This window comes from Cavia porcellus, unplaced genomic scaffold (genome assembly GCF_034190915.1).
Source record: "Cavia porcellus strain 051 isolate PalLab524CR breed Dunkin Hartley unplaced genomic scaffold, mCavPor4.1 scaffold_27, whole genome shotgun sequence".
NCBI lineage: Eukaryota > Metazoa > Chordata > Mammalia > Rodentia > Caviidae > Cavia > Cavia porcellus.
Window position 1 is genome coordinate 367,991 of NW_026947510.1, and position 16,259 is coordinate 384,249.

Consider the following 16,259-nt stretch of genomic DNA (forward strand, 5'->3'; position numbering starts at 1 on the left):
TGAGCTCAAGTGTTGTAAGTGGCCACTTAAAATACCATGTGAAGCTCACTAATCACTTCTCAGGAGACTTCATCTCTCCAGTAAATTTCATATTGTAGTAAAAAGTGACCTCATTGGAGGCCAAACTGGGCTGTGTTGCCGGGGCAGGGAGACTCAGTGTTAAGAGTATTTGCCTGGCACAGTTCAATCCCTAACACCACAAAAAAACAAGACAAAATTACCTCTCAAGGTTTCTGAATACCTTTCACCATATATAGTACATATAGCATAGAAAATATGAGCTGTTTTTGTTTTCGTTTTTGTTTTAAACAAGATCTCACTACATGGTTCAGGGTGGCCTGGACTCACTATATAACCCAGACTGGCCTGGAACTCACAGTGGTCCTCATGCCTCAGCACCCACAGAGCTGGGATTACAGGCATGCACCACCATGCCCAGCTGAATTAACTGACCATTCATATTATCAGTAAGGCTTCAGTCAATAGCAGGCTACCCGTAACTGAGTTTTGGGGGGGTCAGAGGTTATGTGCAGTGGAGGTGGCTCAGCAATGGAGTTAATGGTTCTGTTTCTCATATTGGAAAAACAAAGTTATATATATGAATTTTTGGGGGATAGGATCTCACTATGTACTGCATGCTGGCCTTGAACTCGGCTACAGTAGTCCAGGATGACCTCAAACTCACAGTGATCCTCCTGCCCCTGCCTCCCAAGTGCTGGGATTATACAGGGGTATGCCACCATGCCAAGTTCACATGCAGAATTTTTGACTGTGGTCAAGGATTGATGCTTTTAACCCTCGTGTGGTTCAAGTGTCAGCTATACTTTCAAGAGGCTATAAATTGCCCGGGAACTTGGCAAGTACAAGTTCCTAAGTTCAATTCCCGGTACAAAAAAAAAAAGTTAAAAATTTGAGAAAGAGCCTAACCCATTATGGGAGCAGCAATCAAAGGACACAAGTAAATCCTGGTACCAACCAGACCAAACGGATGGTACATGATTATTCAAAATCCCAGGAGATTCTTAAGTACACAGTCTGACCATAAGTTTAAAAAAAAAAAGTATGCAGAGAAAAAACTAGAAGCCAACATATAACATGATCATTCATTTATAGCTAATAATTGAGCACTTTCTGCTTGACACTGTTCTTAGCTTTTCAAAGTTAACCAAACTCAAACTATATTGACAATACCACCTAACTGCAATTTATATTTAAAACCGTAAGTCCCAACAGCTGGGGTAGGAAGTAGAGCTCAGCAGGACCGCACTTGCCTAGCATCAGCAAGGCCCCAGGTTCCATCCCCAACAGGAGGGCGAATCAACTCGAACATTAACTTATGCAGTGACAGTGATGGGCAAGGTGTCCTTCCAAAAACAGTAGGGAGATCCTGACTCCTCACACCAAATGCAGAATGTAAGGTGCCAGACAGCTGTGGAACTAAAGAGTCCCAGGGTGGAGAGAGCTTTTACTGTAGTAAGTAGGCCTTGGCCATGTGAAACTGGTGCATGGCCAGCAGGAGGTGCCCTGCAGCTGGCACACGGCTTTCTGACCTCACTTTGAATCTCAGCTTTCAAAGACATTTTTCCCATCCCTGAATGAGTGGTTTTATAATTTTGTTGCTGCAGAGATGGGTATACTGTAACTGCCATGCACGTGCTGTGCCATCCCAGTGTTAGGTCATCTTTAGCTTCCTGACAATCCAGTGACACTGTGCTAACAGGACACCTCAGAGTTAACACAGTGTTTCCCAGGCATAATCAATTGTTTGTGACAGGGTCTCACTATGGAGCCCAGGCTGCCTTCAAACTCGGGTAATCCTCCTACCATGGCTTCCTGAGTACTGGCTAATTCTCAGTTGTTTGTATCATTTTTGTTTTGTTTTTTGTACTGGGGATCGAACTCATGACCTTGCACTTGCCAGGCAAGCCACTGAGCTAAATCCCCAGCCCTTGATTTTTTTTTTAATTAAAGGAAGATTCTTAACAATAGTTGATAGGCAGTACTGGGATCCAATTTTGTATCTTTTTTTTTTTTTTTTTTTTTTTTTGTCTTTTTGATAGTGTCTTGTTATGCAGTCTAACTGGCCTTGGGCTCACTTTGTAGCCTACGCTGTTCTTAAACTTACAAGATCCTCCTGCCTCAGCCTCCCAAGTGCTGAGATTACAAGCATGCATCACCACACCCAGCTTCTCTCTCAATTTATAAAAAATTGTCTTCAATTCTAAATTTGTTTTTGTGCCATGTTATGTTCCCGGTTCTAAATGTCTGTTCACAGAACAACTTTGGGAGTGTACTGTTCGTGAGGTGCTGTCCTACCTTCTCTTGTAACATCCACAAACTGTGATCTCTGTCTCTGTCTCTCTGTCTCTCTGTCTCTCTGTCTCTCTCTCTCTCTCTCTCTCTCTCTCTCTCTCTCTCTCTCTCTCTCTCTCTCTCTCTCTCGGCTGAGCTTTCAGGCCACATGAACTGCAGCAGCACCAGTCACCTTCTCTTCTCTGTCCCTGTGCAGGCTACCCGTTGGCTCTGTTTTACCGGCATTACCTTTTCTACAAGGACAGCTACCTCATCCACCTGTTCCATGCATTCACGGGCCTCTCCATCGCTTACTTTAACTTTGGTAAGTAAACTGAGTGAGCAGTAACGCTGTGACCAGAGCGCCTGAGGGAAAACGAACTTGAATAAAGTTTCCTGGAAAAAATTCAGTGGCTTGTGAAGTTATACTGCTCTGCTTGCAAAGAGGGTTGTAAGGACAGTAACAGCTAGACTTTTCCTTTTTTCTTTTGCTTTTTTTTTTTTTTTTTATTGGTACCGGGGATCGAACTCACGACCATGTGCTTACAAGGCTGGCGCTTATGCCGCTGAGCTAAATCCCCAGCCCCTCCTTTTTTCTTTTATGTGTATCCCACTGACAGATAAAAGCATTTTTAAAATCAATAAACAAAAATAATATGTACATGTATCAAAACATCACTTGACACCCCAGAACTACATACTTTATATGTGCGTTATAGGAATCGAACCCAGGGCCTTGACTGAGCTATATCCCCAGCTCTTTGCATTTTTTATTTTGAGACAAGATCTCACCAACCTGCCCAACCTGGGTTCAAACATTGTATCTTCCTGCTTCAGCCTCACATTGTGCTGGAGTTACAGGCATGTGCCAGTATGACCAACTAATAAGAACAGTTTTTCATTTAATGTATCAGCTAAAGAAGTAAATGTAGGGCTGGAGGATGTAGCTCAGTGGTAAACAGTTGCCAAGCATGCATGTGGCCTAGGTTCCATCTCCAGCACTGCAACAGTAAATATATTTTCAGCTTGGACTAGACTACATATGCAAAACCCTGTCTCAATAATAACAATAAATAAAGTCACTTTGAAGATCACTACCCTTACAGCCCCTCTCACCAAAGGAGTAGTACTTCTCTGCTGTGGCCATAGCTGAGTGACAATTCCAAGCAGTCCCGACTTACAGTCCACCTCAGTACAAAACCAGTAACACCTTGATATGCCCATGTTTCTACAATTATCTTGCATCCCTTCCTCCAAAATCTGGAACTTCTAAAGGAAAAGTTCCTATCAGGCTGGCCTGGAACTCAGGGCGATCCTCCTGCCTCAGCCTTTCAGCATGCTGGGATCACAGGTGTGCGCGGCACACTTGGCTAATGGGTATTTTTGTGTCCTCTTAGTTGCTGGAAACCTCAGGGAGGTGGGAATGTAGCAGACCAGGCTCAGCTGTGCTCTCTCCCCTGCCTCCAGGGTGCCAGTTCTACCACTCCCTGCTCTGTATTGTGCTTCAGTTCCTCATCCTCCGACTGATGGGCCGCACCGTCACTGCCGTCCTCACCACCTTTTGCTTGCAGATGGTAAATAAATGTCTCTCCTTAAAGACTGAGGTCACAGCTGGCAGCAGTTTTGGGGGCAGGGGACCGTGTGGCGCAGAAGCAGTGAACTAGGACACCTGACTTGTAACCCTCCTGCCAGCACTGTGCAGCCTGCCCTGTGGCAGGTCACTTAGCACAGTCCCAGAATCTCATCTGCAGAGCACGATGAGAACTTGCTGATCACCTCAGGAAGGGTGCATAAGGCACCCTTTCTGCCTTAAAGGCAAAGCAAAAGCCAGGCATGGTGGCACACGCCTATGATCCCAGCACTCGGGAGGCTGAGGCAGGAGGATCACTGTGGAGTCTGGGCCAACCTGGGCAACATAGAGACCCTAGAGAGAGAGAAAAAGAGAGTGTTTAGCCTCTCATCTCACATTAGCCTCATTTTTCAGAGAACCCTTGAGCCAGTGTCTTCCCATTTTAGGCTTAATGTCCACATTTGTAGGAACTTCTTAAAGCTTTTCATGATGAGACCATGAGAAGGGAAAAAATGAGACAATACCAGGGATTTCAGAGCAAGGAGAAATAAAGACCTCAGGGTGATGGTGCACTAACTCCTACCCCCAGGCCTACCTTCTTGCTGGGTATTATTACACTGCCACGGGCAACTATGATATCAAATGGACGATGCCACACTGTGTCCTGACATTGAAGCTGATTGGTGAGTGGTGGGCCCGCCCCAAGGACCACATACCTCCTGGTACTCCCCCAGCACACATCTGTCTGCACCAGACTACAGGCCATGTCCTGTGTCCTCTCGCTACTTTACCCACCCTTCTCTCTCTGCTCAGGTTTGGCTATTGACTACTTTGACGGAGGGAAAGATCAGGTAAGTGCCCATTCCACTGCAGACAGGCTCTTGGCCTAACCCAAGGGAGGCAGAAAGCTGTTGTTCCCAGGGTGGACCGAGATGCCAGGGCCACAGTCTCTCTGTCAGCTCCTAACCTGTGATCCCTGTCAGAGCACATTGGGCAAGGACCCACAAATCTCACCCACCAAGGACCTAGCTCTTGCACAGAGACCAGAGCCACCAGGAACTCTCAAAGCAGCAGCAGCCAGCTGTTGCTAAGCCACCCTAGATGCATTCCTTTCCACACTAAGGCCACAGCTCCAGCAGGGGGCACCAGTGCAGAGCACCCAGCCTCACTTGGGGCAGAGATGCCAGGATGTTCTGAACCTTCCACTCTTCTCGGCACAGAGCAGCTTGACCACTGAGCAACAGAAGTATGCCTTCCGTGGTGTCCCTTCCCTGCTGGAAGTTGCTGGTTTCTCCTACTTCTATGGGGCCTTTTTGGTAGGTCCCCAGTTCTCCATGAACCACTACATGAAGCTGGTGCAGGGGAAGCTGACAGACACGCCAGGGAAGATGCCAAACAGGTAACCATGCCCTGTGGGCATGACCCTAGTGCAGTCTCTTCTCAAGTGGCTTCCTCAGCCTGGCCCTGGCACAAAGACCACCACTCCCAGGCCCCATGTGCTTTAGGCACTCAAACCTGCCAATAGCCCTAGTGCCTTTTCAGCCCAGATTACAAACATTAAGACTTTTGTTTTGTCTGTTTTGTTTGTTTTTGCTTTGTCTTTTGAGACAGGGTCTCCCTGTGTACCTCCAGCTAGCCTTGAACTTACTATTTTCCTGTCTGATCTTACCAAATGCTGGGATTACTACTGTGTGCCACAATGCCTGGCTTGTAAAATTTCATTCTTACGCCACAAAATTTTACCCAAAATAGTCATGTCTCTGTGTTAAAAGTCTGTTTTCTCACCTTTTTTAAAAAAGAAAAAAAAATGGCACCTCAACTACTTGGGAGACTGAGGCAGAAAAGTCTCCAATTCAATGCCAGCCTGAGCAATTCAGCAAGACCCTGTCTCAGAATAACTGAATATAATTAAAAAGGCCTGGGGATATAGATCAGTGCTCCCTGGATTCAGTCTCCACTGCTGCAGGTGGGGGTGGTTAAGTTTATTTTTAAAAAGGAGAAAAAATGTGTATGAATATATTAGTAGAAAATTCCAAAGTGACCAGAAGAATCCCTCTGCTGAGAACTCACCCCACCTGAGTCTCAGCATCAACTCAGGAATAAGTGATGATAGCTGCTATTGGTGTCCACCCAAGTTTTTGTAGCCATGGCAGGTCCCAAACTGCGTCCCAAACTCCCAGCTGGCTTGCGTGCCCTTCCTGCAGGTAGAGCTGTTCAGGCACCATTTGCACAGCACCACCCAGAGCTATCTCTGAAATGGTGTCCACTCCAGGCAGTAGAAGTTTTCCTGCAGCCACCACCTGGGCCCTGCTCCCTGTGACTGAGGGGCAGAAGTGCAGTCAGCCCCTTCCCATGACCCTGGCTCCTTTCTTTACAGCACCGTGCCTGCTCTCAAGCGCCTGAGCCTCGGCCTTGTCTACCTAGTGGGTCACACGCTGCTCAGCCCACATATCACAGAGGACTACCTGGTCTCTGAAGACTATGAAGTGAGTAGTACGGGGTGGGTGCCCACCAGCAGTGGACTGGTCAGGACCCTGTAGATAGCAGAGGAGGTAGCTATGCCATCTGTGAGAGCTGGGTCAGAGCCAGCCAGGCCAGAACACATCTGCCAGCCCTCAGTGAGCAACCAGAGCTGCTCTTTGCTCGCTTCATTTCACACAGTAGTTCCATGGGCACAGCAGGCTTACTTCTCTCAGCTGGCAGATCTGGGGGCCTCTAGGAAGATCAAAAGGAAGGAGGGAGGCTGGCTTTAGCTCCTGTTGGAGGGCTCAGCACAGCAGTTCCCTCGCCATCCTGGGCAGGTTAACATGCACTGCGGATCTTTAAGGCCCCCAACACTTAACTGTTCCTGAGGAACGCAGATGACAGACAAGTGAAGGACAGAACTGCGTCCAGGACTCTCCAGGGAAGGGAGTGGGAGGATGTTCACAGGGCTCCCTGCCTGCCCCACTCATCCCGTGAGAAAGGCAATGAGACCAGACTGGCAGGCACATGGGGCTGCTGGACCTTGACAGGCGTAGTGGAGTTCAAAGGGGACAAGCATTCAGGGAACCTGTGTGCTGGACGGACCTCACACACATCCTCTCTTCCCTCAAGAATCGCCCTTTCTGGTTCCGCTGCATGTACATGCTGATCTGGGGCAAGTTTGTGCTGTACAAATATGTCACCTGTTGGCTGGTCACAGTAAGTAGAGATGATGGCCCAGACTCATATACAGATGGCTGCAGGCCTGCTGGGGCAGGGAGAGGCCAAGACCCTGAGCTGTCTTTTGCCTCAGGAAGGAGTGTGCATCTTGACGGGGCTAGGCTTCAATGGCTTTGGAGAAGACGGAAAAGCCAAGTGGGACGCCTGTGCCAACATGAAGGTGTGGCTCTTTGAGACGACACCCCAGTTCAACGGCACCATTGCCTCCTTCAACATCAACACCAACGCCTGGGTGGCCCGGTAAGCACTGACTGGTGGGGTGAGCTGGAGCCATGCTTCTTCCTCCTGCTGCTCCCTCTCGGGTAGGAGGGCAGGGATGTGCGCAGGTAGAATCCGCTATCACTCATTCTGTCCCCACCCAACACCCCAAAACACCCCACAGGAAGTGCCACAGGCTCCTGCTGCTGTCGCTGACTCACATCCTCCACTGCCCTGTGCAGAAGGTCACCATTTACCTGCTTAGCGCCTGCACATTGTGCACCAGACACTTAGTAGGCTGTCACTACCCATGGAAGCCAGTGGCTCACCCGAGGCCACCCTGCCAAGCTGTCTCTAACACGGGGGTCAGCATGGCCTGCCGTACCCCTAGGAGCCACAAATGGCAGCCAGCTACTGTGCTACTCCAGGGGGCTCTGAGGACCACAGCAGGACAGTGGGAGTGCAGAGTAGATCCTGAGGCTCTTCCGGCCCCTTTTCTCTAGTTACTTCTTCAAACGCCTCAAGTTCCTTGGAAATAAACAACTGTCCCATGGTCTCTCATTGCTGTTCCTGGCCCTCTGGCATGGTCTCCACTCAGGATACCTGGTCTGCTTCCAGATGGAGTTCCTCATCATCATTGTGGAAAAGCAGGTGGGCCTCAAGGGGGCGGTGCCGAGGAGGCAGAGGAGGAGGGGTCGAGCCACTGATACCTACCTGCTCCCTTCCTCCCAGGCTGCCGCCCTCATTCAGGACAGCCCAGCCCTCAGCAGCCTGGCCTCCGTCACTGCCTTGCAGCCCTTCTTCTACGTGGTACAGCAAACCATCCACTGGCTCTTCATGGGCTACTCCATGACCGCCTTCTGCCTCTTCACATGGGACAAGTGGCTTAAGGTGAGACAAGGCTGCCACAGAACCTGGGGAGTTCAGGAAGCTGGGACACACCATGCCCCAGACCTAGCTCACTGGCTTCTCCCACTGCAGGTGTATAAATCTGTCTATTTTATCGGCCATGTCTTCTTCCTGAGCCTACTATTCACACTGCCTTACATTCACAAAGCAATGGTGCCAAGGAAAGAGAAGTTAAAGAAAAAGGAGTAATTGGATTTTCTGGTAAGTATTCTACAGCTGTGCTGAAGCTAGCAGGGCAAGGCTAGAGCCACAGACTAGGAAGTGAGGATAGAACTGGCAATCTGGGGTGATTTCAAGGTAGTTTGGCTTCTGGGTCCGTGTGGGGCACTGAGACCACTAGGAGAAAGATGCAGGACAGTCGCAGGGACACTGGGACCAGCCTTGCAATTCCACGTCTTGTCTTGCAGGTGGCCTAGAACAAGACTGGTGCAGAAACTACTTGGCCCTCTTTCACAGCACTCCCTCATCCAGAGCACAGAAAGCCGGGGAGCTGGGAGCCAGAAGCTGTGTGCTCCCAGCTGTGCTTCTGCTCAGTGGCCAAAGGGGAGGCTTTTGTGGGAGGAGCAGGGGGCTTCACCCCCGCCCCATGCTTCCCCATGCACGTTGCCTTATCTCTCCCCTCCAGCCAGGAATCTGCTGTGTTCTGCCAATTTCCTACAACTGTCTGCCACCTCCCTCATGGGGGGAGGAGAGGGTACAAGGCCCCACCTGCTCCACTTTTTCTATCTTGGAACTGTACCAGATAAAATCACTTCTGTTTATTGGTTTTTCACTGCTGGCATCCCTGATTGTTTTCTTTCACACACAGTTCTCAGTGCACACATGGCTGAAATCTCAGGGTTGCCTCTAGAGCAAGAGAATTCAGGGGCTGCTTTCACAGCCCAGAGCCAACCAAAAGTGCCAACTCTGTGACTCACATCTGTCCTGAAGTCTGAGGACAATTTATACCATTAGACTCTGCTGAACTAACCCCAAAACAACTACGTTGGAAAAAAAACACATTTATAGGACAAATGAAGAACAAATGTGCAGCATGGGCTTCTACGGGCTCCAGTGTCCGTGTGGAAAGGTCAGCTGGCAACAGTCTATTCAGAGTAGGGCCAGGGAGCAGCCAAGAGTCCTTCGGCTCACAAGCAGGTCCTGCGGCCCTCAGATCACCCCCCACACCTCCTCAAAGGCTGTGGTTAGCTTGGCACAGGTGAGGGCAGCAGAGAGGGGGTAGTTGCTGATGGACACCATCTTCTCCGTGTACTCCACACTGACCTGAGGAGACAACAGTCCCATAAACCAGCTGCTACTCGAAGGCTCAGCCTTTCTTCAGGAAAAAAAAAACTACTACAGCCAAGCTAGCACTTCCCTATAAAGCAGGAAGATCTGGTTTTATCTACTAAAGTAAGCAGCCTTCTTGGCACAGGAAGTAGAACCACCGTTTGTCTTCTAGCTGCTATCTTACCCTCTAATTCCCAGTCTGGAAAGATTATTAACCACTCCTGGAATTCTTATTAAGCCTCAGCTCTATGAGGGATCTCAGAGTTGAGCCCAGACCTTACCTTGCCATGGGCAAAGGCCCCCACCACAAAAACAATAGGGTCGCTACTGGGCACCAACTCTCGCACATCACTGATGACCGGGACAGAAAAAGAAGTGCCAATTTTCATACAGCCAACTGGGAAATGATCAGAGACTGGGTTCTTAATTACCTGAAAAAAGAAAGAAAAATCAGCCCCAAAGAGTTCTTAAACCCTACCCATGTGGTGGGTTTCAATGCCTCACCTTCAAAAGCTTCTGGGGGCCATCAGCTGCTCGAACGCTGAGTTTGTGTAAAAGCTGAACTAGGAGGAAAAAAGAGATTTTCAGAGCTAGGTGGAAGCCTTTAAGAGGCTGAGGCTGGAGGATCACACAAATTGAAGGGCAGCCTGGACTACACAGTGAGTTCAAAGTCAGCCTGGAACACATAACAAGACCCTATCTTAAAGTTTAAAAACTAGATGGTGACTCTACTCCTACCCAGTGATCTAACCAGAAAGCCACTAGGTAAGGGGGGAGGGGTGACATGTGCCCTCTACACCCTACACCCAGACTGCTCATACACATGACAACATGGCAGCACCTGAGTCAGCAGTAGTGATGGCTTTGAACTTTTTTTTTTCTCAGCCAAGAACCTACTCCAATGATGATAGGACTGTCAAATTTTCATGCATGTGGAAAAACAACAAAGTAGAGTCTGTCCTAGCACCAATAACATCCTTTCCCAGCTAAAGAATTCGACCTCTAATATTCTTCCTCTTTCCCTGCTGCCACAGTCAGCATGAACTCTTAGGTCCTGCGATCCTCACCCATGAGCCCACAAAAGCGGTCAAATGTCCTGGGGATGCGGGTTTGGGGGTTCACTTCAATCAGCACATTCCTCTGGGTGTGGATGTACACCTGCAGCAGCCCAGCCCGGTTTAGTGGGCTATCCATCAGCATCAGCAAGCTCTGAGGAAGGCAGAGGCCAGGAAGTAAGGGCCACAAGCAGCAGCATCCTGCTCCCTCCCCTTTCCTATAGGCCCAGGGCTCAGCAGCTCCAAGCCTAAGTTACCTGATGGGCTATGTCTGGTCTCACTTCCCCAGGATCCCGTCCATTCTTCAGCAACAAGGCCTTGTGCTTGTCACAGTTCAGTAGTTCATATGTCTTCCCTACCTGAAGAATAGAGAACACAAGGAGAGGGGAGGAAAGAACATCAGCACAGCGCCTGAATCAGTAGCAGCAAAATTGTCCAGCAGGCAAATGCTTAGGCTCCCTCTCAAGCCAAGGTCAATGGAAATGAGGGTGAAGCACATGTGGCCATGCTTACACCAAGTAACCGTTCTTAGAGGGGAACAAGAGGCAGGATGCAACCTGTGGCTGCTGAACAAGGCTACTGAGAGGACAGAGCCCAAACCAGGCGGGAGTCAGGGGAGTAATCACAGCTGAATGTTCACATTTCTCATAGGAGCAACAAGTGGCTACTGGGGAGCCAGGGGTTTAGCTCAGCGGCATAAGGGCCTGCTTTGGCGAACTCAAGTGAGTTTAATCCCCAGTACCAAAGGAAAAAAAAGTGGCTACTGGGAAAAATCATTGCCCTAAGTCTACTTACAACAAACATTAACTAAATGAGTAAATCTAAGCAGGAAGTGATGATTCTCAGGACACAGAACTAATTCAATGAAGGAAAACTTCTCTAAAAAAGAGCTAAATGAGAGGGGACACTCCCAGTTCTAAAACAAGTATGAGTAAAGGTAGAAACAAACCAAAAAGCAAAAGCACCTGGGTGTGGTGGCACATGCCTGCTAATTTCCAGTACTCGGGAGACTGAAGCAGGAGGATCAGTGAGTTCCAGGCCAGCCTGAGCTACACAGTGAGATCCTGTCTTTAAAAAAAAAAAAGTCCATACACAGTGTTGCCAGGCATGGTGCTGTATGCCTATAATCCCAGCACTCAGGAGGCTGAGGCAGGAAGATAAATGAGAGTTCCAAGCCAGCCTGGGCTACATAATAAGCTCAAGACCAGCTTGAACTACACAGCAAGACTATCTCAAAATTTTTTTAATAACATATCGTTAAGTACAAATAATCACAGGATGTTCTGTGTATCACTAGAATATTTGTGTATGTCTTTACAGGACTCCAAAAAGTTGGAAAAGGAATGTAGATTTGAAATTAATTGAATGATTGAAATAACAAGAATACCATTTGTACACAAACCCACACAAAAAACCAAGAATTACATGGGACACGCTTTTAAAAAAGAAAAAAAAAAAAAAAAATACCCCACCACAAAGCTAGTACTAGAGATTGAATCCACAGCCTCACATTTACCACTAAGCTATATCCCAGCCCCATCCCTCCCCTTTTTTATTTCTGAGGCAAGGTCTTGCTATGCAGTGCAAACTCGCCTTCCCCTCATTTATGTAGCCCAGGCTGGCCTCAAACTCAGGGCAGCCTCCTGCCTTAACTTCCTATGTGCTGAAATTATGGGTGTACAACCTCAAGTCCAGTCCAACGCAGCTCTTTTTTAAACTTTGAGACAAACTTGCACTAAATTGCTCAGGCTGTGCTCAAACCTGCGATCCTCACCAGGAAAGGTAGTGCACAAAGCTGAGGCAGGACTGTGATAAGTTCAGGCCAGCCTGGGATACTTAATGAGACCCTGTCTCAAAAAAAAACAAAAACAAAACAAAAATAAATTGCAATGCCCCTTCAGTCTCCCAATTAGCTACAATTGCGCACATGAACTACCACACTGAGAAAGAGACCCTTACATAGAATAACCAGTTTCCACCCATCTCTAGCATATAACCAGGGTTTTTGTTCTTTTAATAAAATACAACAGAAAACATCAAAAGTACTTCACACATAGTAACAGTAGTTTATGAGCGCCAGGTGTGCTGGTACACACCTGTAATCCCAGCACTCAGGAGGCAAGAGAACTGCTGTGAGTTCAAGGTCAGTTTGAGCTACACAGCAAGATCAAGGCCAGCCTGAATTGCATAGCAAAGCCCTGTCTCAAAAAGTAGTTTATGAAACTTGGTTTCATATAGTTAGATGTGTATATTTACTCACATATAACCTTTTTGTCACTTAATACCTTTGAAAACCACTACGTAATCAATAACTCTACTCAATAACTATAAAAGATACTGGACATAAGAATTTTTGAAACCATCTATTCTGAGCCCTCACAGACACATAAACAGTTAACAATTACATACTCCAGACTTTAACAAACATTACAAAGAAAGAGTACGTGGCTTAATAAAGGACTATAACAGAAGATTTATGCCAGGGAGTCCATTTTTATGCCTCCCAGACACTGGACCAGATTATCATTTAATATATCTATGTTTTCATGAACGTTATAAAAACCAGTGATTCCTTGGTTTAATCTAGTAACTGAAGTATGCATATCATAGAAACTCAGCTGCAAAATGAACAACTAATAATTAGGCAGAGAGCTAGGTTATGGGCTTACTGTGAAAGAATATGTTCAGTGGACTTAAGGTATAAAAGAACTTACTGCTTTCGAAATTTAAGACTACTCAAGCTGAGGAATTTGCTCAGCAGCATAATAAGCACCTGCCTAGCAAACACAAGGTCTTGATTTGATCCCTGATATCAAAAAAAAAAAAAGAGGAAGATTTAGAAAGCTACTGAGACTGGAGCACAGGAATAAATGGAAGCCAGACATGAGTGGTGCATGCTTTTTATCCTAGTAATCTGGGGGGCTAAGGAAGGAAACGTGCAAATTTGAGCCCAGCCTAGGCAGCTCTGTAAGACTCGATCTCAGAAATAAAGCTGGGGTGTAGCTCAATGAGAAGGGCTTGGGTTCAATCCCCAGTTAGCACCAATACTAACAACAACAGTAATATAATAAATAAACCTCTTGCCAGATAAGACTGGTAGAAGCAATAGGTGCTAGTACAAGGAAGACATAATACAGCCTGATGAAGATTTCAAGCAGCTATGAAGTCTGTAATCCTTGAAGTACATTAATAACAACCTGTCAGGTTCCATCAAAAGCTGTGTAGCCTGTCACTTCACAAATTGAGCTAAATTCTTCTAAAATATGTTCTAGGAACTTTAATTTGCCCATAACGTTTTCAATTTCCTGAAGGTGGTTTTATTTTTTGTGATGCTGGAGATTAAACAGGGCCTTCACACTGAACAACATCCCCTTTAGTTTTTGAGAAAAGGCCTTGGTGGGTCACTAAATTACCGGGCTGGCCTCAAACTTTACAACCTTCTGCTTTAATCTCCCAGAGTGGTGGATTATAGGTGCGTCCCACCATGACCAGGTGTTCAACCAGTTTTGTTTGTTTGTTTGTTTTTGCAGGGCAAGGGGGAGACAGGATCTCACTTTGTAGTTCAGGACGCCTCAAACCTACAGGGATCCTCCTGACACCTCAGCCTTTAGTACGGGATTACAAGTGTGCCAAATTCACACACATTAATTTATTCCACGTGACAGGCATTACTCCAACAACTTTATACAAATTAACTCCTTTAATACCTCCCAATATTATTAGCCCCAAAGTAACTAAGGTTTTACGTCAGATCTCATAACTAATATGTAGAAAGATTTGAACCTAGGCAATCTAGTACGAGTTTACATTCTCAAACACTTTGCTGATTCAGACAAGCTGTTCACGTTTTCAAGTTACACAATTATATGGGATAAACTTAACAACAAATGTCAAAATTAACAGAAATAACAAAGACAGGAGGCAATTAGGGATGAACACAAGAACCTGTAATCAGGGGGCTGGGGATTTAGCTCAGCAGCATAAGCACCTGCCTTGCAAGCAGGCAGTCGTGAGTTCGATCCCTGGTACCAATAAAAATGAAAAGGACCAAAAAAAACAAGAACCTGTAATTAGAAATACCAACTACAGAAAAAAAAATAAAGCAGAATCCTGATTATTAGCTGGTCATTTATAAAACAATAGTGTCTACACTATTAAAGTGTCACAATGGCGAGGAACAAACGGGAAGGAATCTCAGATTATTATGACAATGTACTTTGTGTGTGTGTGTGTACTGGGTATTGAACTCGTGACTTTGTGCTTGTCAGGCAGGCTCTTATGCCACTGAGCTAAATGTACCATTTTTAAAAACTTTCATAGGGGCTGGGGATTTAACTCAGCAGCATAAGCATCTGCCTGGCACATTCGAGGTTGTGAGTTCTATCCCCAGTACCAAAAAAATTTTTTTAAAACTTTCATTAGTCCACCATGTGATTCACACTTAAGGTATATCTCTCTACTTTATAAAATGAAGATTTTTTCAAAAATCACGTAATTAAATGTTAAGAAACAAGATTAAAGCTGGGCATGGTGGCACACACCTTGTAATCCTAGTACTTGGGAGGCATAAGCAGGAAGACTGCTAAGACTTCAAGACCAGCCTCGGCTACATAGTTTAGGACCAGCCTGGGACAAGCGAAACCTTGTCTCAAAAAAATAGAATTGGGGCTGGGGCATAAGTGCCTGCCTTGCAAGCCTGTGGTCGTGAGTTCAATCCCTGGTACCAGTAAAAATACAAAAAAAAATAAATAAATAAAATAAAATTCTGATTTCCAAAGTCTCTCCCGGGTCTACCTACTGAACAAGTTTGGTTTTCAAGGGTAAGAGACAAAGTCACACCATATGGAGACATAGCACAAGATGTAAGTCAGAGAGTTGCTAGCTTTAATTCATCCAGAGGAAACACATAAGTAAAAAAACAGATGTATAGCTCAGCGGCATAAGCGCCTGCCTTGTAAGCAGGCAGTCGTGAGTTCGATTTCTGGTACCGATAAAAACGAAAAAGACAAAAAAAAAAAAAAAAAAAAGATGTATTAAATAACAATGTGATCCAGGCAGTATTTTAAGTTGGATAGAAAAAAGGGCGACAGTGGCAATCCTTCAACAAAATGAAACATCAACTTCTTACCAATAAAGGCTAGGCAAATTATGGGAGGCCATGATACACAGAAATGCTGACTTTACAAAATACTGTATTACGAAGCCCTGGTAGAGCAACCAGAAGCAAATGAGAGCTGTAACAGAAGCCAAGAAAAGGGAAAAGAAAATCAGTTCTACCAACCCAGGATGTCAAACCAAATGATAATCAACTACGTGATTGTTCCACCATCTTTCTTCCAAAAACGTTTTTTCACTTCTGCTTCCTCCACCCTGTGGCCTCCACCTCATTCCACGGAATCCTACCCTATCAATCTAATTCCACATTTCCTGCTTCGAACTACCTTGACTGTCTCCAGACTGGCCCCTTCCAGCACCACAATGAGCCTGCGGCCTCCAGTCTTGCTTCCTGCTCCCAGTCGGGGCCTCTTGGTTGCGGTAGCATCCCAATTTTGATCCGGCTCACCAAAACTCCGCTCACGAGGTTGAAACCCACCACTGGATGCAGCCATTTTGCCACCAGACCGGAAATCGCGACAAAGGCCTTAATTATAACCTCACACTCATCCTATCGTACACTTCCTTCCGGCTGCCATTTTGAAAGTGGGCACCGGGAGAAAGCTATAGCTTGTAGCCTTGCGCTAATGAAACCTGCTTGAAAGGGC

At 46.5% G+C, this 16,259-nt stretch overlaps 2 protein-coding genes and 1 long non-coding RNA gene across 4 annotated transcripts in view; 2 read left to right on the forward strand and 1 right to left on the reverse strand.

Annotated features, from left to right (window-relative positions):
- The window catches only part of LOC134473456 (uncharacterized), a 30,837-nt gene extending 28,891 nt beyond the window's left edge, over window positions 1-1,946 (forward strand). The window contains exon 2 of the long non-coding RNA XR_010043654.1: window positions 1-1,946. This exon is cut by the window's left edge and continues 26,451 nt beyond it. This is a non-coding gene — a long non-coding RNA (uncharacterized LOC134473456).
- The window catches only part of Lpcat3 (lysophosphatidylcholine acyltransferase 3), a 38,078-nt gene extending 29,133 nt beyond the window's left edge, over window positions 1-8,945 (forward strand). Inside the window, exons 2-13 of the mRNA XM_003463235.5 lie at window positions 2,510-2,617; window positions 3,760-3,866; window positions 4,452-4,545; window positions 4,676-4,713; window positions 5,083-5,261; window positions 6,240-6,348; window positions 6,959-7,045; window positions 7,140-7,306; window positions 7,768-7,915; window positions 7,997-8,155; window positions 8,246-8,374; window positions 8,581-8,945. Coding sequence (XP_003463283.1) covers window positions 2,510-2,617; window positions 3,760-3,866; window positions 4,452-4,545; window positions 4,676-4,713; window positions 5,083-5,261; window positions 6,240-6,348; window positions 6,959-7,045; window positions 7,140-7,306; window positions 7,768-7,915; window positions 7,997-8,155; window positions 8,246-8,362 — 1,313 coding nt within the window. The 3' untranslated portion in view covers window positions 8,363-8,374; window positions 8,581-8,945. The remainder of the gene's footprint in view (window positions 1-2,509; window positions 2,618-3,759; window positions 3,867-4,451; window positions 4,546-4,675; window positions 4,714-5,082; window positions 5,262-6,239; window positions 6,349-6,958; window positions 7,046-7,139; window positions 7,307-7,767; window positions 7,916-7,996; window positions 8,156-8,245; window positions 8,375-8,580) is intronic.
- Window positions 8,946-9,158: 213 nt separating this feature from the next.
- Emg1 (EMG1 N1-specific pseudouridine methyltransferase) lies at window positions 9,159-16,237 on the reverse strand. 2 transcript variants are annotated; one of them, XM_003463236.5, is made up of 6 exons: window positions 15,939-16,224; window positions 10,755-10,856; window positions 10,510-10,651; window positions 9,947-10,005; window positions 9,724-9,873; window positions 9,159-9,436 (listed from the first exon to the last, which is right to left on the reverse strand). In XM_003463236.5, the coding sequence occupies exons 1-6, from the start codon at window positions 16,104-16,106 to the stop codon at window positions 9,323-9,325; spliced, it is 735 nt and encodes a 244-aa protein (XP_003463284.1). In that variant the 5' UTR covers window positions 16,107-16,224; the 3' UTR covers window positions 9,159-9,322. The 2 variants fall into 2 exon arrangements, with proteins under 2 accessions (XP_003463284.1, XP_063093672.1); XM_063237602.1 differs by lacking the exon at window positions 9,724-9,873 and having other exon boundaries at window positions 15,939-16,237.
- Window positions 16,238-16,259: the final 22 nt, after the last annotated feature.